Raw genomic sequence first — 22,572 nt, 5'->3', positions numbered from 1 at the left:
TCCCGAAAAAAAAATCCTGGCTGCCCCGCTGCTTATCGAGGTTGCTGCCACAAGCGGGGCGATATGCCATCTTGATGTGTTAAATCGCTATTGCGAAAGAAAGAGTAGAGTGTACTCCTTCTCTCACTTACTCAACATGCTTTTGCAGATCAAGATGGTAAACTCTCCCTTCTAACTTAGCATTAAACATCAATCCCCGTGCCCTGATTTCGGAGCATGCGGTTAATCCCTTCCTATTCCTATGTCCATGTGGCGAAGCGGGGAAGTATATGATGAAAAAGTGGAGAAAGGCAGGAGGGATAAGACGTGGAATAATAGAAAAAGTGAGGGGAAGGAACGGAAATGAACAGAGGGGATGGAATTATGGTATCCTTTTTTCCGTTTTTTGTTGGAACACGGCGCCTATTTTAGACTAATTTTTATTATCTGATTGCTAATTATTTTATGTAGAGGAATATTTTAATTTTGGCTCTTTAGAAGGATCATTTTTTCAATACCTGTGAATATTTTCTTGATTATTAAAGGTCTGTCTCCAAGTGGACTGTCTCTTCCTCCCTCGAGACTGAACCCGAGACCTGCTCCATCTTTATAAATTGCCACAGTAGAAGGTGGCCCCCATGCTGTGTTCTCTACTCCACCATTTATCTCGAATCCTGAAAGAATTCCAATTCATTAGAAAATTTATCGGATTTAGATTTAAAATTGCAAAAGGCTTAAACTTGACCTGAATTTGTGGCATATATTTTTTACTGTACCAGTTAAAATCGATAAAATTTTAATTAATGACTTCAAACTCGAAATATGATAAATTAAGGCAATCATATTTAAAAAAAAGGTCATGAGTATGATCACTAGAATTCCGTGAGTGTAGATAAAATATTTTCGTTGAGCCCAAGACATTTGGAAAAGAGTGGCTATAGGTTTACCGAAATTCGGTAAGCGCAGCACAAATATTGTCGGTGAGCCCAGAATTTCGTTTGAAACAATATGCAACATCTTTTTAAACAAATTTCATATTGTGTACTTTAGGATACATAAAGTAAACAATCTTAAAATAAATAAGTTCAAAATAGAAAAATATATAATTCATCTATTGAAAAATCCTTTTTTAGCATTTAAAAGTTAATACTATTGAATGTGAACAGTTTCAAGGATGATAAATTTTCAATCAAAGGATTCATAACAATTTGGAGCTTAAAAATAAAAAATTATTATAAAGAATAAAAGCAAAATTAAAAAATTGAAATGTGATGAATTTGGATGCAAATAATTTTATGGATAAAACTAAAACTTGAAAAGCTTTCCGATTTGGAAACCTTGAAATTAAACAAATTCAAAAGTTCAGGGAAATCAAGGTGGGTGGAATCCTTGAAGTTGAACATAATGAAGACGTCTGTGAGTTGGGAATCTAAGTTATTTTTAGATAATTCTAAGTGATGAATTTTTTTAATTTAAAGAGAACTTGATTTTGCAAGTTTTTGGATTCAAAAATAATTAAAATAAAAAATATTTGAATTTTGAAAGTACTAAGGATTTGAAATTAATTTAAAGACTTTTCTACTAATATTCTGAATTTTTCAACATTTAATTTTCTCCAGCTAAAGAAGTGGTGCTACTTTTTACACTTTTTTTTAGCGCCACCAAGTAGTTCGAAGCCTGGACATATATGTATGGCATTTAAAAATTAAAATAGAAAAACTTTATCTAAAAAATCTTACCTTCCACAATTGTTTCAACGCTTTCCGTACGAGTCTTCAATTTACAACCTTCATCAAGTCGGGCTCTGGACACGACTAGCACCACTTCAGACCTAGGTTGCTTGAGAACAGCCAAGCTTTCCCTATGAGTGATTCCTCGGGTGCTTCTTCCATTGATGCTTAAAATTCTATCTCCTCTCTGCACCCTTCCATCTTTATCTGCTATGGAGTGAGACAATACTCGATGAACTGTTATTTCCTTAGCCTCACAGTCAACACCACCAGCTAAAGTGATACCAACACTTCCAGCAGGATTCTCCTTATGAAGAAGTACAACAATAACATCATGAGAGCCACGAGCCTCTTCCAGACTTGCGTCTTCCACCAACTGAGCTAATTCCTGTTGAGAAATTAAACTTGTGCTACTGGCTAATGAAGTGATGCTACCAAACTGTTCACCACAGAATCTTTCAGTATCAACCTCAGCACCAACAGGTCTTATACTTTCTTCCACGCTACTATCCAAACTCGGAAAGCGATTATGAACATTGTTTCGAGTTTGCAATGAGCTACCAGGAGAAGACGTTTCACTTGAAGAACTACCATCAGTTTTGTCCAAAGCCTTCTTCATGTCAGTCACACTTGCACTTCTTCGTCCCATACTTCTTGGTGTTGGAATTTTCGAGACCGAGGTTCTTGATCTATCCGAAACTTCAATAGGTTCTTCGATACTGCCTGTGACTTTTGATTTATTTAAAGCTGGGATTTTTGATGCAAAGGTTTTTTCTTCGGTCCAACTATCCGTTGAATTAGATCTTCGGGTCAGGCGGTTATCTTTTGAGTCTGTTGAAAGCCTATTGGGTGTTGCGGAATGAGATCCGTTTCTTTCGACACTGTTGTCAATAGTTACACTTTGGGTTCGAGTCAGTTTCGACTCACTTTTTATTGTTAGGATGTCCTCCAGGCTCATCTGACTTTTTGATTTTCCATAACTGCTGTCCTCCACGTGAATTGCGGACCTGGAATGAAATCTAATGTTAGTTGGTTTTGCATTATTCAGGGTAGACCCTCGACGAGACATTTTTAATCACTTCAAATGTCACTTGATATCATACGAAATAATGTGAAGATTATACGAGTTTTATATGAAATTCTTTTAAATTGGTTCGATTCCAATTTAAAATTCTACAGTTTTAAACATAATGTGTAATACCTGATGTTATACAATCAAAATAAAATCTTTTCCTCGCCATGGATATGTAACCTTTTATGTATTTTATCATTGTCCAAAATAACAGATTGATAGACTAATTATTTCAAAAATGAGTTAGGGAAATGTAAATTCGTATATCATGATAAAACTGTACATTTCGTCAACTCATTAAAAAAAATTAATGTATCAATCTATACTTTTAGGGAACAATTTAAGTCATAAAGAGGAACGTGTGCTTGGTAAAGAAAACATTTTATTTTTGAAACTGAAAAAAATTTGATAACTTTCAATTTTTGTAAAACAGCGCTTGAACGCTAATTCTGATTATATGACATGAAAGACTACTACATTCACTTAAGCACTTCTACTTTTAAAGTGTTCAATTTTTAAATAATTGTAAAAAATTTAATTTTCAAAGCCTAAGTTTATTAATTTTAATTTTTCATTTTTCATTTTGAACTGTTTCATTCAGAATGCTATAAAATTGAAAATCTACGAACCTAGTTTGAACGGGAAACATTTAAAATTCAATACTTATAAACTATTCAAATATACCAAATTCTTTGGTCTCGAATGTTTCCAATTAAACATTTGTAATTGAAAACCTTAAGCAATTTTTTTGTGGCACCCTTTAATATTAAAAAAATTGAATGTGCTTTTAAACTGAACCACATAATTACAAGAGTTTGAAAATTAATTTAATATTAAAAACTAATTTTATTGTTTATTATTGAATAATTAAAAATTTAAAGAAAGCTTTTTAAGACTTTAATTATTTTCATTAAGGAATGAGAAAAATTGAAAGATTGCATATTAAAATGTTGCTGATTTAAAGATTAAATTAGTGCTTTAAATCGAACGAAGGTAAATTTATAAATCCCTCAAGTTAAAAGCAATTCAACTTTTACAATATTTAATTAAAACATCAAAAACTTTTCGATTTAAAATTTAAATTGTTCATAATAGTACAATAATTGAACACCTGAATGCTCAGTTAAATAATTAAGAAGAAATAGTTCGAAATTGAATGAATTTAGGTTGAAAATTTATAAATTTTCCATTCTTCAATCTTGTACAACTTAAAATTGAAAATCTTCATACAAGAACATTCATTTTTAATGCTTCTTTTCGAAATATCGAATTTTGATTGTCCTAAATGTAAAAATGTGTAGTTTTTAAATTTGTAATTTTGAACAAGCTTGGTACGAAAATAATTTTTTATTTGAATTATTTCTCTGTTTGAAGACCTCGAAATAAAAATTGTTTAATTTTGATAGGTCACACTTCGGAATTGTATACAATCTTAAATGTTTTTTATTTGGAATTTGTCTCATTTTTAAAACTTCAAACATCAATTAATTTTTTAAGGTTACTTCTGTTAAATTGTATATTAAAAAATGATTTATTTTGAAATACTTATTTTAATTCGAAATTTTTCAACAGTAAATTTCAGTGAATCAAATTATACATTGTTTATTTTTGAAGTTTAAGCTTTTTGATTAATACGATAAGAAATTAACAAGATTAAAAAAACACGGTTGGAAACAATCCCCATTTTTGTTCTATTATTCTCAATTTCTTTCAATTGATTATTTCTAGAAGGGTCTTGAATGGCCACCTGAATATATTTCTTTTGGATTGCAAAATAAAACAAAAATACATAAAAATTACCTGGATCTGCTTTTCGTGGTGAGAATAGTCAGCAGGTCATTCTGCTCACTGCTGTTCTTTTTTGGAGACAGGCTGGCTCTCGACCTGTTCTTCGCTGTCTCGACACCCTCGAATTCATTATCAGCAACATTTCGACTCCACGAGCCAAAAAGATCAGTCGCACTTTGTTCATCCAAAGTTAAAGAAGATCTACTCCTTGTTGTTCTGATCGGACTCGGTAAATCAACATTTCGAGCCAGCGAGGCTGTCTTCTCTTTTTCATTCGATGCTTTCTCTGCCAGATTTTTTGCTTCTGTTCTGACCCACATTTTCAGATCATTTGAAGGTTCCAAATTGTCCGATTTTGGAAGTCTAGCGACTGCTTGCAGTATGCTTCTCTTTGGCGGTAACTTCGGTTCTTCTGGCTGCTTCTGGATTGGTTTTTCGTCTTCAATAAAGCTATCAGTGATTTCAATATAAGCAATTTTGACTTCCTTGTGATCGGAATTGCCATTTCCATTTGTGGCATGGTGCTGATTGTGGTAACTACCATTTTCTTGGCTTATTTGAACATCCTCATCGTCAGAAAATTTTCGCTGAATCAGAGGAGATCCGCTGAGGTCTCTTCCACTGCGACACTTTGCACTGGCCAAAATATTCTTCCTGTTGATGGCTTCCACGCTCTGAGGTTTTAAAACCCTTCGCGACAGAGATTCTGCGCTTGCCTGAAAATCGAAGAACTTTATTGATTAAAAATTATTATCATAGAGAGTTTTTTTCGTCATAAAAATAATCTTTTAACTTATACCTGAGAACCTGAAGTCAAGGTAGAAGAATTGCTACAGTTTGTGTCAGTGCTGTTTGTCCTCTTCAAAAACTGTCTCTGTGGTATTTGAGAATTTCTGCTTGTTTCTGTGGGTGATCTAGAATTTGAACTTCCACCACTGGAAGATGATCTTTCCGAGCTAGTAGATCTTTCCGAACTCACGTAAGCTCTCTCAGTGCTTATCACTGGCCTCGAAGAAAATAAATTTTCATCAGAAATAAGAGAACAATGATTTTTAGTTGGACTGTCCAACATGTGAGTACGTCGTTGATAACTTGTCTCTGAAGAAATGTAAGACCTTTCCGATGACATGGTAGATCTATCAGATGGTACTGGTGACATAGGAGGACTAAAGCCTCGAGACATGCTACTCTGGGAACTGCTGACTGCCGAGTCATTGTCCGAATCATCATAATCGGCTCTAGTCTTCTTTTGTCCAATTCTAGGTCTGGAGCGTACGTTTTCTGGTGATTCAGTCGATGAAAGGTACTCGAAACTGTAGTCACTTCTGGTGGGACTACAAATGCTTTCGAGACTCTTGGGTGCATCTGATACCAATCCAGTTGTGGAATTTATCACCTGGTTTGGTTTTGGATTTGTATTGTTAGAGTTAGAATTAGAATTAGAGTTAGAGTTAGAGTTGGAATTGGAATTAGAGTTGGTTGTTGATGTATTGTAGACCGCGAGACTTTTTCTTTTAAAGGCTGGAGAATACTTGGAGAGTATTTGTGGCGCTGGCATTTTGAAGGAGGTGGTTGCTTTCATTGCTACGCTTACTGCACTTGCATTACTGGCTAGGGAACTCTGGGATCCCCATTTGTCTAGGATACTTGACTTTGGTACCTATGAGAGACAACGATTATTTAATTTTGTGATATATTGTACAAAATGAAGAAAGCATACATTTTTAGGTATACACAATATTTATAAAACAAGTCTCACCTGATTGATTAATATAGAGTCCCTTGACTTGATTTCCGGGAGATCAATGATAGGTTGATCCACAGGAACAGTGTCTTTTTCAGGAATAACGAGCCCACGCAACTTCGAAATCCCTTTTCTCCTCTGTTCAATAAGCTGATTCAAGCTATTCCTCCTCATATCCTCATTAGGTTTTCTGAAAGTGGAAGCTAGCGAGTTTGTCCTTGAAATCTGAGAACTCGCTAAGACCTCACTGGAGGTTTGAGGACGTTCGTGATTAAAGGTACTTCCTCCTGAAAAACTAATGGCTCTGGTCAAAGTGACTGGAGTCGAATTCTTAGACATATAAGGTCCAATGGTAGAATCAAACGACTTATTATTCAAGTTAAAACCAGCTTCTAAACTTGGAGAACTATAAGGCTTCACCCCAAAAGAACTTGTCGCTAAGAATTGCTTTATTTCTGGAGTACTAGGTGTCTTTTCTAGTGGAGAAACCAATGCTGGTTTGGAATAAACAAACCCGGGTTCACTAGGTGGAGAACTTTTCGGAAGACTAGGTGGTCGTTGTGCCAAATTTACAGGGCTTGATGATCTATTCAAACTAGAAGAAAGATCAAAAGAACTTTGGGTTCTCTCAACAAAGGGTGAATGATTTTTGGTAAATTCCCTTTGATGGGTGACTCTATCATCAATAAAAACATCATCTGAGGATTTATGTTTTGATAGTCTTCTACCATTAGTTGCTGGGGAAGGAGCAGGTGTATTTGGAAAAAGAGGAACCTCGAGGCTGCTTTGTGAAGAGAACATCGCAATTTTGTCTCTTACTGATCTTTCGGATTTATCATCCTGTCTCCAAAGTTCCCCATTTAAAGAGAATTTCCTTGGTGGATGATCAGAATTATTTCTGACATGAGTATTGACTGAGTCTACTTTTGGTGGTTCAGTCAGAGGTAAGGGTGGTGGATTCTCAGGTACATCCTTGCGGATAGCAAAATCCACTGATGGCACTTCTTTCGGGTAATATCCAGAAATTTCGATTTTTCTTTCAGAAATCACGACAGGTTTTGAGTTATAGTTTGAATAATTCTTTTCGGCTTCGATGGAAGGAAGTATTGGGTCTTTGATATGGTCGATGACGCATTGGGAGACAATTTGAATCTTTTCGTTGGGATTATCTTTGTTGGTCTTTGGATGGACCTGAAAGCTTTCACTGGTTACATAGGTCTGAGTTTGCTGCATCAGGTTTCCATTGGAGGCCATGGTTGTTATGTTTGTACTGGTTACAAATTGGTACTGGCCAGAGTTGGTGAATTCGTGATAAGCTGCTGGAAACTCGTCCCCGTCTGGGGGCAGGCGCTGACCGCCTCCACAATTGTCCATCCTAACATTTACTGAGCCTGAAACAGAAAAAAAAGTTGACGACGAATAATTTAATTAGTATTTTACGAAGTTATACAACTAAAAATACTTGAATAAGATGTCATCTTATAAAAAATGGGTGACACCACACCCAAGCAATTTGCCTTGATTAATGTAATATTTTCATTCAGACTTGTTGCATTCTGCTCTTAGTTCTTTCACTAAATCAAAACTGAATGAGTGCTTATTTATCGCGTAAACCGTTGATAATCACAGGCTTAACGGGATTCATGCAAATTGAGATTGGACTTTAATGCTAAGTTTGCCTTTTTAAAAATCTTGTCCGTGTTTGGCAATGAAGCGTGAATAAAGTCGTTACTCCAAATAAACGACGAGGATTAAATCTGAGGAAGGGACAATGAGCGAGAAGATATTATTTTAAGAATCATGTTTATCTCCGGGGCGAAATGTTTCTCCATTAGCACTGATGAAGAGGGCCATTTACAGGGACTACATTTTTGCGTATTTTTTTGTTCACACTGCTGAGTTTATAATTAAATATGCACATTTCATGATAAGATCTTTTAGTTCAAGAGTTTGTACATATTAATTTAGAGACAGGCAAGTCTGAAGAGAAATTGATTTTAAAGATTCAAGGTGTTTACTGAAGCATTAAAACCGGGAAATTATACTAAATTTATGATTTGAGGAACTATTTCAATTCATAGTTTAAATATACAAATATATTTAATTACTTGCAAAATCACATAAACTCCTAGGACATTAGAGAAGTTAATTGATAAATTCTCAAAAATTGCTACAACATGAATTTGAAATTCTGCATTTTTAAGTACTTCTAATTTTTAATTCTTCAGTTACAAAAGTTTTTGAGCTTAAATTTAATGATTCATTTGAAATGTTCAAAAATTTAATATAATTAAGTTTTGAATATCTAACTAAAAAATCGTTAATTTTCTAAAATCTCAAAATAAATATTGTTCAATGTCGAAGGCTTGCGTTCATCAATCTTAATTTTAAGTAGCTATCCTAAGCGTTTATTTTTTCTACGGGAATGTTACAAATCTGAAAACTTTGAATGCTTATGTCAACGCTTTTTTTGCTTATTTGTTTTGTTTTATTTCCTTGTATACTTAGATTCTTTGAAGATAATAATACATTTTTGCAATTTCAAATAATTAAAAAGGTTTAATTTCCAATCTAAAAGTGGGAAATAATCAGTTTTAATTTAGCGTACTGAAAACTGAAAATAAGCTACTAATACACGATTACTCATTTAGAACGATCAAAATCCCATGACTTCAGAATAGATTTTCAAAAGTGGACAATTTATAATTGAAATCCTTCATAGCTAAATTATTTATCGAACACGATAAAAATTAAATAACTGATGATTTAAAATACATAAATTGGACAATATTTTAATAACACTAAACATTCAAAAATTGAATATTTCATACTTGATCATTTTTCAATAATAAAACGTTTAAATTGATGCAACTTGAGATTCAACAATTGAAATGGTTTAGTAGAAATTTAAATCATTTCAAATTTAAAAATATAATCAATTTGAGATTTAAAGTTTGAAAATGAAACCATGTGAAATTAATAGCCTTTGAAGTTAATTCCTCATAGCACAGGCCCACAAAAAAGTGGGTTGTGCGAGAGATAAGAGTAGGTATCTATGGATTTTCGGGAGCTGATCACGAATCTGACATCAGTTTTCCCCAGCACGTCAGGGGTTTCTCCTAGGCGCGAAAAATTCCCTATTAAATAAGCTTTTCTGGGTATAAATTACCCTTGATATTTAAATCATCTGGAAAAAGTTCAGATATGATATTTTTATGTATTTTGGTGCGCAAATACGATTTTGAGACTATTTTCCCACAACACATCGGGGTTTTCCTTAGATGCGAAAAATTCACTAGAAAATCAGCTTTGTCGTGTATGAAATAACTCTTGTTATTAAAATCGTCTAAAAACACGTCAGAGCATGATATATTTGGTTAATTTGGCCAATTTTTTGGGAATTGATAAAAATCATTTGTTTTCAATCGCTCATTTTAAAAGAAGTTTTGAATAGAAAAAATGATACTTATACTGAAAATACGCATTGACCCACAAGCTTTACAAAATAGTATAACATACCTCCTGTTGTTTTTTTTCATAACAATATAGTGCATTTTCATAAAAAAATTTACTTATTTTTAACTTGGAATTTTTTTTTACTTTAAAATTTTTGTTCAAGATTCTCAACGATGAAGCAAAAATCTGAGAATGGAGAAATAAAAACTCCAAGTCATAATTTTTATAATCCGTTGAGCACGTTTCAGCGAGCTAGCTAGCGCGTAAACAATTCGTAAGACTTGCAGTTTTCATTTCTCCATTCTCAAATTTTTCCTGCATATTAGAGAATTCTGAAAAAATCTTAAGGTAAGAAAAACGGAATAAAATATTTCAAAAATAAATAAAATTGTTTATAAAAATGCACTATATATCTTTCACAGTGAGCGATTAAAAACAAAAGATCTTTCCCGATTACCAAATTCTGAAAAATCATATCTCAAGATTTTTGAGTACCACATTGAAATAAAAAAATACGTGCCGATTATTTTCGAAAACAAAACGCGATTAAAAAATGTTTTGTACGAATCTGACATTAATTTACTCAAAGCACGTCTAGAATTCTCGCTACAGGCGGATATTTCCATAGAAAAATCAGCTCTTAGGGTAAGAAATTTGCTCTTATTTTTTAAATTGTCTAGAAACAGTTCCGAGTATAATATCTTTATGTATTCTAATGCGCTAAATGCGAATCTCACATTTGTTTACCCTCATCCCGTCAGGGTTTTACAGTAGATGCAAAAATATCCCTAGAAAATCAGATTTTTATACATGAAATACTCTTCTCTGGCGGACCGAATTAACGGAAAGAATACGCTACAGCGTACCCTAATAGTATCCACATAGTATCCCTTCTTGATCTTGCAACAAACACTAAAAAAAACAGCAAGATAAACCTTTAATTTATTATAATTACACCTATCATTAACATAGGCTGAAGACGACTTCAAGCGCATCTTCTTTCAGTAGCAGCTTACTACTTAAGCGACTATGGATGCGCTTGAAGTCACCTTCAGCAGAAGTTACCACATTTTTTTAACATTTTTAACACTGCAAACAAACTATTGCAATTACTCCGTGACAATCTAATGGAAAATTTAACGTCAATTTAAATGCCCATCTTGCTGCTTTTTTTTGCATGATACGGAAGGGATACTATGTGGATACTACAAGGGCCTTAGTTCTTAGTAGGAGTCAATACAATCTGAGTTATCCTTCGTTAACTCAAGTTGCTCCAGCAGGATTTAAAAGGAGGGAACTAAACCTACTTCAACAGTTTTTCTTCTTGACCGTCGCACTGAAAACACATCTGGCCTAAGTTTTTCTACATTATCCAGGTTTCCATACTAGAATTAGAATGTTCTTATATTGTTTTTCTAGTGGTATTACACTAGAACAACAGGCTTTTAGGGAGTTTTTTGGATCTAGGGGAAGACTTTGGAGAGCTAGCGGAAATCTGAGTTCAAATTCGTATTCAGCATCTAAAATATATAGATACCAGATGACTTCATATATACAGTGGTAATTCGCTACAAGAAAATCTGCTTTTCTTAATCCTCTGCATCTTGTGGAAAACCGGGGAGCTGCTGGGGGAAAAAATATCACGTTCGTATTCAACACCCCAGAATACATCAAGATATCGTATTCAGATCGCTTTCCAGATTACTTAAAAAGCCTGGGTAACTCCCTATACGGAAAACCTGTTTTCCTAGGAAACTCTCCACATCCAGGGATAAAGCCTGAGATGCTGAGGGGAAACTAATATCAAATTCATATTCAGCGCACCAAAATACATAGAGATGGCATGTCCAACCTGTTTACAAACGATTTCAAAACGAAATTTAATTTCATAGTATAAAAATCGGATTTTCTAGGGAAATATCAGCATCTAGGGGAAACCCCTGATGTTCTTGGGGAAAACTAATGTCAAATTCATATTTAAAACCTAGAAAATATAAGTATATCATGTAAACGATTCCAATAACAAGGGTTACTCCATACACAACATAACCCAGGCAGAAATATGATATATAGTTTATAGATCGTGCACTGAAAGAAATATTTTGAGGCTAATGGCAATCCGAGTTTGCTTGAGAATTTCTAACTGAATTTGAAAGAAAATTGTGCTGTCTCAGCCATACGAATTTGAGATTTATTACCTACGTATAAGAAAATCACCAAGCCTAATATGACAAGGTAAGTTTGTTTGACTGAAATGATAGTTCGGAAAAGTGTAGCAATAGATATATGATTAAAATATCAAAATATTATAGTGTAGATACAAGAATTTGATGCCTCGCTATCATGGCTATATTGAGCGTATACTTTTATCAACTATCTATTTGAAAGAACACTGCGTTTAAGTGTTGCATTGGGCATCCGGCTATTTGCATGATACAGCCATACCAATCGATGTATGTTATGCGAGATTGATGAGCCGGTGAGGTGCGCGTCGACTCGGCATCAGTCGCCGTCTTCAGACTTGTTTTATAGCAAATCAGGTTAGTGAAGAAGCTTTTGAATACCTAACTCCAAAACTTCTACAAGATTAAGATATATTAAATGCTCTATTAAACAATTTATAAATAAATTATGTGTTTAACATTTATTTTCCTTTCATTTTTGTATCTTCAGAATAATATTTAAATTTTATGTATACAATAGGTCAGGATTTTTAGGTAATTTCGTTATTTTTCGCCTGATTTCAATTAAAAATATTATAAAGCATTTTAAATGAATTAAAAAAAAATCAAAAAAGTTTAAGGATCTTTATGTAATTTAAAAATATGTTTAAGTATTAAAACAGATTTTCAGGACTTATTTGATTTAAAAATTCTTAAAGTTTATAATTGAATTTCAAAAGATTTCATAATATTTAAAAGAGTTCAAGATATTTTAAAAGAATTTAAGAGATTTTAAGTAATTTTGAAGAATTTTGAAGCAATTTCAGTAGAATTTAAATGAGTTTTAAGATTTTAAAATAATTTAAAAATATAAATAATGCTCTTGAATTCTTTAAAGTCTGTTAAATCTCTTGAATTCTTCGTAAATTTTTAGAAATAATTTAAAATCGATTCAATTTCTTAAAATATGTATTGATTTCTCCAAAATCTTTAAAAATATCTTGAAATATTTTTGAATTTATTTAAAATCTTCTTTAATTACATAAAATATTTAATAATAATTTGTAATATTTCTAAAATTATTATATTTTAAATATATTATTATAAGCTTCGCAACATTTTTTATAGAATGGGTTGCAAACATTTGCAGACTGTCCTGCACAGCTGTAGGATATATTTCAGATTTTTTTCTTTATACTCGAAGCTAGGTTAGCCGCGAGGCTTTAGGCGTTAGGAATACGAAACATTTAGGGTTCGAACCCGCGACAAATAAAAATTTTCATAGCGTGCGATTATAAATAGTGTAGTGATTGTGTACTCGAACATGTGAACAATTATTAAAGCATAAAGTAGTAACGCAAAAGATTAAATTTTTTTCGGTGAAAAATTGGTTTCAAAACTTCCTCGATATAGGCTGTATTTTAGCATACAAGTTTAGATTTTATAGAACTATTTAACGTTTTTCGTATACCTTACCTTTCAATCGAGGTTACGTCAACCCGGCCTTTTAATTTTATAGAACTTTGTAACCCATTCCGTGAAAATATTTCAACGCAATGTAAGACCAAGACGATTTATATTTTTTCTGTGTATCTATAAAAAATAATTTTCAACGAAATTATGGGATGTGCAGCTGAGAGCCATGCGTATGGTTGATTTACCCCAACCAAATTCTGTCTGACGCAGCTATCTTACGTTTAGAAATATCTATTAGAACATATGACTGAAGCAGTAATATTCCTTCAATAATTATGTTATGGGTAAAATACGCAAACCATATCGCTGTAGCTGAGCGAGCAATACATTATGGTTGGAATAACCAGAATTATGCGTGTATCGTCGAATTATTTCTTTCAGTGTTTGAAGTATTATATATAATATTCATTTGTTTTATACATTTTTTGTATAAAACACAAGAATATTATATATAAAATTTCACATTATATATATACTGTATATAATTTTACCGGCTAGGAAAGCTGATTTTCTAGGGAAATTTCCGCGTCTGGAGGAAAAACCTTAGGAAATGAGGGAAAACTAATGTCAGATTCATATTCAACCCACCAAAATACATATAGATATCATACCTGACCTGTTTCGGGATGATTTTAATACCAAGGGTGATTTCATATCAGAGAAATGTGATTTTCTAGGGAAATATCCACGTCTAGAAGGAAATTCTGATGAGCTTGGGGAAAAGTAATGCCAAATTTATATTCAAAACCCAAACAATATAAATATATCATGCTCTGATCTGTTCTCCTAACGGTAGAACACAGAAAATCGCCGATCCTCCATTGTCCATCGAAATCGGTGCTCAAGGGAGTTGCAACAAATTTGAGCCACACAGGTTCATTCGGAGAATCTAGGGGAAAAGCAGCATTTAGACACTGTTATTTCTCATCCAGAGCAACGTGAAGTGTCGTCTACAAACTGTCAGTCACCTGTCAAGATGATTTTATCGGGTGTTATTTTGGTGAAATAGATGTTGATAAGCAGGTAAGTTATAATAATAATTACCTAACTTTTAAATTCCTCCCATTTACTAGTGACTATTAGTGTCTTTGAATAAAAATTGTACTTGGCGTGATACAATATCCAAATCTTAGGTTAGTCAAAACCTACATGATATTCAAACCACCAAAGCCGGGATGTAAAGACTAAGTCGTGACCGTCTGCATCTTAAATGATGCGTATTCGATCGAAGAAATTTCCTCTAGATTTTCTGTATTCAAAAGAGTGAAGTTAGCTGGTGGTTGAAGTGAAAATACCTAATTGTATATGTAGACGGTCATGACTTTTTCTACACATCCCGGCTTTAGTGTAAATATCGACGGCCATGACTGACCTAACATTTGGAAATTGCATTAGGAAGTTATCATTTTATTCTAAGTGACTAGTACACACTGTTACATGAAATAAAGTTGTAAATTAGGGAAATATTATTTCATTTAGTTTCCTTATTAACAATTATTCAGTCTAATATCGCAATGCGAATAGTTGCTTTAACAGGTGTTCAGGTGGCTGGCAGCCTGGTTCAGCACTTCACAACTCAGCATGAGTCAAAATTCAGTTTACAATTGATACATCCCCTAGATGCCCAGATGTGCACCTACGTTCAGAGGAATACATTTCAGACTTGAAAATTGGTTCAAATGCTTATTGGGAGACCAATGAAATTTGAGCTGCAACAAATTTAACCTCAGCGTTTTTCTGTGAAAATCTCTGAATATTCTTGGGCGAAAAAGCCTGGCCCGTGTCAGGCTATCTGCAGGTTTGATTTGAATGATTTCTTCTCTGGAGATAGTAAGAGAGATTTGGGTCATATAATGGTCGTATTGTATTCGTCACGTATCGGGCGGGTAGAGTTATTGACAATAGATGGCATTTACCAATCCGACTTTCTTTTTAAATTTTTCTTCAAATTATTAACACCCTTTTTTTAACTGATGAATTTTCTCATTAGACATATTTTATAATTAAAACTTATATACTAATATAATATTTTGGAGTTGAATTCAAAAATGTTGTTTTTCGGCCTATCTTATTCCATTTACGAGATATGTTATGTTCATTCCAATTTTAAACATCTAAACAAAAAAGTTAGATATCTGAAATAATCGCAACCCGTAAATTCCAAATTATTATGTTTTAGGCTGTTAACATATTGAAACTGAAAAAATCCATTTCTAAACTTTAATCCCAAAGCTTAATAAAGGACCCTTAGTGAGTGTTGGCTACTTTATTGAGATACCATCTCTGCTTGTTATTTATGATCGAATTCTTATTTCAATTTTGAGAAGGACAGACAAAGCTGATTTTCTAGGAAATTTTCCGCCTCTAGAGGAAACCCCTGATTTGCTGGGAGGAAACCAGTCTCGGATTCATATTCTGCGCACAAAAATAAATAAAAATATAATTCTTGACCTTTTAACTGATGATTTTAATACTAAAGGTAATTAATACCCACAAAATCTGATTTACTAAGGAATTTTCCGCATCTAGCGGAAAACCCCGACGCGCTGGGGAAAAGCTGATACCAGGTCATAGATATTTAAAATTATTCAACTCTCAACTCTAAAAAATAATTTAAAGTACTTAAGACAAAGAATTGAATTTCACTTATTTCAAAAGAGTTGGATACTTTTTTTCTTTAAACATTTCAAATGTTTAAGAACTATACAACATTAATAGAAAATACAGAAATATTGAGTACAAAATTGCTTTAATAACCATAATGAAAAACTCGACTTTCTGTTGTACAAAAAACTCCATAAAACGCACAGTTTTCAATTTATCTAATTTTTTTATCATAATTTTTTACTCCATTTTTAATATGGAAAACAATTCCTACACAAGAATTTGAAACATGTCAGAAAAATAATTGGATTTCATTTATCTCACCAAGAGCTCGATAATTTTTTTCCTCAAACATTGAAAATGTTTAAAAAGTTTTCAAAAGCTACAAATAATAAAGAAAACTTGAGTGCAAAAACAGTTTAATAACCTTAATAATAAAAAACCATTTTTTTTACAAAAACCTCCATAAAACGCAGTTTTCGAATAACACTTTCTGAAAAATAATTTATAACAAGTAAATAAAATTTTCTCCTAAAATTTCAATTTGACGTATTTCAAAAAGGGCCAGATACTTTGTTTTCATATTATGTATAATATTATTTAGAATAATGAGAAAAAAATATTTCGTAAAAAAATTCGTCTGCAAGAACTTTCAGATCAAAAATGATTGAGGCTTCACCATGTCTGTTGTGCAGTACAAAAATTTGTTATGTTTGAAAGTCTTTAAATAAAAATCGTTCATTTTTTATGGGTTCTACTTTAGAAACTGTACAATTTTAAATTATTTGATTTGAAAATATTGTCTATTTTTTAAAGCTTTACGTTTCAAGTTATTTAAAAGGTTAAGGCAACTGCTTTAAAATTAAACACGTTTGAACCAATTATTTTGAAACTCTATCTAATTTTGACAACCTTGACATTAAAAGTATTCAACTTAAAAGACTATATAATAAATTATGCAACCTAAAAGATGATATAATAAATTATATTATAATATATGATTATATAAGTAATAATTAAATTTGTTTAAATTCAGTTTTAAAAGTTATTTGAAATTTTGTATGACCTGGAAAACTGGTTATAAGAACTGAGAAAGGAGCGGAAAAGATAATTTTAATCGCTTAGATGTTTTCAGTCTATCGATATGAAGGCGGAGCATCTTCAATTTTGTAATAATTCAGCTACCTGTATTTCTATATAGCCTTAAATTTGTCAGTATTCATACGTATCAGTAAGCACGCTAAGTATCTCCGACAAATATTAATTAAGTAGATTTCAACACAGTACTTCACGGGGTAGATTATTTTCGCATGATGATAATAATAATCGTTCTATCGTGAAACTAGTAATGTCACGCTTCTCCTTGTACTTAGTTGGCTAATAAACGCCTACGATTAGGCGTGCGTAATGAGTGTGAAATGGACATAGCTTTCCGCAATTTATAACCCGGAGTAATCTTTTCTTCTTTCATTAAATTTAAATATCCCTTCTCCAAGTCTGGTTCATTTACGAAACATAATAAGAAATACTACTTTAAAATTAATCAATAATAATTTATTCATAGCATAAGAATCAGAAACACTTTTAATACCTACTGTTTCATAGGTTTTTAATCTATCGGGGAATAACTTTCTTTTTCGATAAATTATGCATATAAAATCATGTATTATGAATCTAACAGCTTCTATTTTTAAATCTTTTGCCTCCGATATGTGAACAAGTCATTTAAAAATAAAGCTTTATCTCTATATGGACGCTTAATACTCATAAATAACAACTAATGACCATTTGCTACATTTTTTCTGATGTGGTTCAAACGATCTAAATGGATGGATTAGTCTTTAAGTGGATAAAATGTTAAAGATTTATCGAAACCATTTGGCTATCTAAAATATGTTTTCTGATCCCAACTTCAGTTATATTTAATATCACCCACATTGAACATATCTTCTTATCCTTAGATAAAAATGAATTTCCAGTAGATATTCTTCAAACTTATGGACCAGGGTGGCAACTCAAACTTCTAAAAGAGCCATGCTTTATTCCGTTTTACCTAGTCAAAAATTACATTTTTCCCGGTAGAATTGTAATCCTTTATGTTAATAATTATTCAATAATACATACATTTTCAAAAGAATCAACAATTTCACAACTCCAACGTAAAATATATGATGGAAGTTATTGTAAAAGTGATTTCAGACTTCATAACCCAAAATGCTCTCAAAAAGGGAAAGTAATACATTGCTCATATTTCTAGCCGAAATTTAAAATTTAAAATAAAAAAGTTGAATCTTCAACCTACTGTGGGAAGATTAAATTTCTGAAGAAAAAGATCCATAAATGTAAAATATATTTAACAGCTGCATTTTCAACTAAACAGTTGAATTTTTAAACGAATAATAGTATTCTTTTAGAAGACAGTTGAATTTTCAACCGAGAAAGATGGATTCTGAACCAAAAAAGATTACTTCTCAACCAAAAGATGAATTCTTAATTCAAAAGAATGAATTTTCTACCTAACAAAGCGAATTTCAATTAATTAGTATAACTTTCGACCGAAAAAGATGACTTTTTAAGAAAATAGTTGAATTTACTACCAAAAGAGTTTTTCAATTAAAAAGAATTATCTTTCTACCATAAAAGATGAATATTCAACCAAAAAAGATCAGATTTCTACGAAAAGATGAATTTTTAATCCAAAATGATAAATTTTCTATAGAAAAAGACGAAAAAGTAGAATTTTAGACCAGCAAAGATGACTTTTTAACAAAATAGTTTAATTTTGTCAAATAAATATAATTGACTATGAATCAAAAATATAAAGTTTCAACTAAAAAAAGGTGCCAATTATCAGTAATTAATTAGATAATTTTAGTTTATCCATATGTAATTATTAAGTTAATATGTAAAAAGGAAATCTTCGTTCTATATATATTATTCTATATATATAGAACGAAGATTTCCAAAGAATGTCTTAAAGACGTAAAATCATATGACATAGAGGTACATTCTAAGGACGTCTTTACTGCCGTCCCAGCAAGAAAAGTCGTAACTACATTTCGGATAAGCCCCTTGCCATCCAAATTTCGGTTAGGTTGACATGGGACTCATCCGAAATGTAGTTACGACTTTTCTTGTTGTGACGGCAGTTTAGGACGACGTCCCGGTGGCCACTGGGATGCGACGTGTAGTTCAATAGATGCTTCATTGCTCCGGTTACGCAGGGCGGCGGCGACACATTGCTCTCTCGCATAATTACGCCAGCAAGCTGTATGAATTGTCACTGAATCGAATGCTCTGAGTCGTTCTTCATGGTCTTTCTCATCTCTTTCGATACTCGCTGATAAAAGCTTTCTTATGACCTTTTCCTTGATAGTGGAAATTGAACAAATATTCAATGATTTTTCCCACATAAAGCACTGTGCCATGGTAAAAACGTTTTTCTTCAGCTACTGCTATATGAACGCAGTGTATATATTGTATATGTAGTGTATACATTGATCAACACGTCGCACGAAAAACTTGTTCTTACAAAAGTTGTTGGAAAATGCGTCCCCTGCAACTTGGCCATTTAAATGTGCCACTTATTTTGAATACAAATAGTCCAAAAGTTGAAAAAACTTCGCCACTTTCCTAATTTTCCTCGCTTCTAGCTTATTGTTAGCAACAAATAATTTTGTTACAACAATATTGACTAGGTGAAAATTCTAGAGAAACAAATTCTCTACAAATTTGTTACTTACCTTTGTTATCGAGAAATGCAAAAACGCGTGCCAATCGACGAAAACACAAAATGAAAGATGGCGGACAGTGCGGCAAATAATTATTGCATAATTTATCTACTCCGCGAGGGACATTTAATTGCTTTGAAAGTGTTCCGGCTGCGGTTTTTTTGAGTGAGAAAAGTCTAAAGTGATTGGGCTATTCCAGGCTAATTCTGGGTTGTTCCAATCAGTAGCCACCGTAGTTTAAATTATGTTTCAACGCGATTGGCATGAAATCCCTGCGCAATATGTGCGGTAAAACGCTACTGGACAAAGTCAATAACGAGAAAAAGAAATTCGTTGAGATAGTGCGGGCATTTTGAGAGAATGAAAGATAAAAAACTGACGAAACAAGTATACCAAGGTTAAGTATGTTACTGGCAGCGTACTCAGAGACATACCATGAAAAGAATGGTGAGAATTTGTGAATAAGACCCTAATTCGAAGAGATATAAGGAGCCATAGAAACTAGTTTAGAACTAGAAACATAGTTTATACAAAATATTGGATCAAAAGTATCAGTGGAATGAATGACGCTAGAAACGAAAAACCTTGGATACTAATGGGCCCAAGTGGAGAGGTTTACATGGTGACTTTGTGAAGCTCTTCACCTGGGATGATTGCTAGATAGAATAATCAGCTACCTGGATCGGAGCTGTGTTCCTATGTTGCTATGTTACACCCCCCCCCCCAAGGAGGGTAATGGTATTATAATAATAATTTTATTCTAATTAATGACCCTGAAAACTTTAATTTTTTTGAAAAACTCTGAGAAGTCTTTCAAAACACATTTCTGGCCGAGTTTCTGGCTTTTGTAGGTATAAGTTAGAATCGTGTCTCAGGCGAAACATTGAGTGTGAAAAGAGGTCAGTGACTGTTATAGACAAAGTGCATTTGAATGTGTTGATTGCCATTCATTTTTTGCTCACTGGCTGGAAAGCCATAATGAAACTTTCCTTTCTTGTCGTTCAATCGTAATTTCTGTTATGAAATAATGTCAATAGCCTTGAAGAGGAATCGGGAAAAATCGTCGACTAGCTTCATTACTTTAAAGGCAAACAACAAATCATGTCGCGGTGAGCGAGATATGAACTATATTTTCTCTATCCGGTCTGAGATGACACGACATCAGACTCGCATTCTCAGACGATTAGAGATCGTTAGGTCTTGCATGCATACAATTGAATTTTATTTAACCTGATAACCCGGGAAGGATCTATAAATCGCTTCACCCAAAGGGATACGAATTCACTTTCATTCACGATTCACGTGGCTTCAGAACGTGCCCACTTTTTTTGTTTCCTTCTGTCGAACAGTTGTAACAATTAGCCTTATCTCCTATTTTAATAAACAAAGACAGTCCTGACAATCTGCAATTCAATTGTTTATAATCTTTTGAAAGTAACTATTATTATTTGCGAAATAACACCAATAGAGAATTTTGTATATGTCATGAATATGGAAAATAATTCTTGTATCCTGCAGAGGATCTTAAAGTCATTTTTTTACAAGAACTAAATCAATATTAAAATTCGATTACACAAATTTTTTTTCCATGTGGAAAAGAAACTTGCATGAATGGGAGCGTTTATGATTAATGTGATAGGCATGTTTCATTTTTTTCCATTTGTGATTATTCAGTATGTTAAAAAATTCTGTGCCACATTGCATTTTTTTTATATCGATTCTTTTGTTGATATTTAAAATGTCAGAAATATGAAGTGCAAATGGAAGGTTATTCCTAAATAGTGTCCCATAATATCAAAAAATAAAAATTCAGAGTCATATTAACATGGACCTTCATAAAAATAGTTTTTTTCTCATTAGGATGAGAATGTGAAAAATAAACCATTTCCGAATTAAAACGTTCCTTATTATGAAGAAAATTTTAATGAATTTTATATTTGGAAAATTATTCAAACTAACTATTTGTAGTTCTAATTTGGAATTGTTCATAATTCAAAAATGTCAAACTTCATCTTTTAAAACTTTTATTTTTGAAACTATATGATATTGAATTGGAATTTCAGAAATTATTTTAAAATAAAGGCTGTAAATTGAAAACTTTTGAAATATCAAAATGTAACTGCGAAGCATTTAAAATTTAACAATCACATTCAAATAGCTTCTGCCAGATACATTTCAAAAATGGTATGTGTGAATTGAAAAAAGAAATTTTACTTTATACTCATGCTTCAAAGTCCAATATTTTTAATGAGGGATTTAAAATTTAAACATTTTTAAATCAGAACAGTGAATTTGTATAATTTTAATAAAATATTTAAATTCAAACAGCAACAAAATTGACAAAATCAAACATTCAGTAAATGCTTAACCAATTCAAAATTCCAAATAAACTAATTAAACTTCAAAATTTTAGTAAAAGAATCATTTTTGGAAGTGCCTACACGTACCGAAAAAATCTAGCTATTTGTATAGAAATTTCGGTAAAAATAGTCCCCTTTCCAGCTTTATTTTTATACCAAAAAAAATCCGGCTATTTGTACCCAAATCTCGGGACCCGTAGCATTCGTGAAACAATTTCAATTTAAAAGTATTCAGAAATTGAGAATGAAAATTCTAACATTCAATTCAAAATAAAGACATGAGAATAACAACTGGATAAGGACTAATTTATCGAAATTCTGTTTAATCCTAAGATTATGAGAATGGCAACAGCTCTCAAGTATAGAAAATTTTTTAAAATTCCTATCCGCTTGAAACCTTGTATAAAATGAACATCTAATTTTATAATTAAAAAAAATTATCTATCATGCAATATAGAAATAATTTTATT

General features: G+C 32.3%; 1 protein-coding gene across 1 annotated transcript in view; it reads right to left on the bottom strand.

Annotated features, from left to right (window-relative positions):
* The window catches only part of LOC117175806 (PDZ domain-containing protein 2-like), a 261,442-nt gene that overhangs the window by 4,029 nt on the left and 234,841 nt on the right, over positions 1-22,572 (bottom strand). Inside the window, exons 6-10 of the mRNA XM_033365556.1 lie at positions 6,329-7,704; positions 5,369-6,229; positions 4,582-5,285; positions 1,719-2,716; positions 498-653 (exon numbers count right to left, since the gene is read on the bottom strand). Of these exons, the coding sequence (XP_033221447.1) occupies positions 498-653; positions 1,719-2,716; positions 4,582-5,285; positions 5,369-6,229; positions 6,329-7,704 (4,095 nt within the window). The remainder of the gene's footprint in view (positions 1-497; positions 654-1,718; positions 2,717-4,581; positions 5,286-5,368; positions 6,230-6,328; positions 7,705-22,572) is intronic.

The sequence above is a fragment of the Belonocnema kinseyi genome, chromosome 7, assembly GCF_010883055.1.
Source record: "Belonocnema kinseyi isolate 2016_QV_RU_SX_M_011 chromosome 7, B_treatae_v1, whole genome shotgun sequence".
NCBI classification, from domain to species: Eukaryota; Metazoa; Arthropoda; class Insecta; order Hymenoptera; family Cynipidae; genus Belonocnema; species Belonocnema kinseyi.
This window is presented reverse-complemented; position numbering and strand designations above follow the sequence as displayed.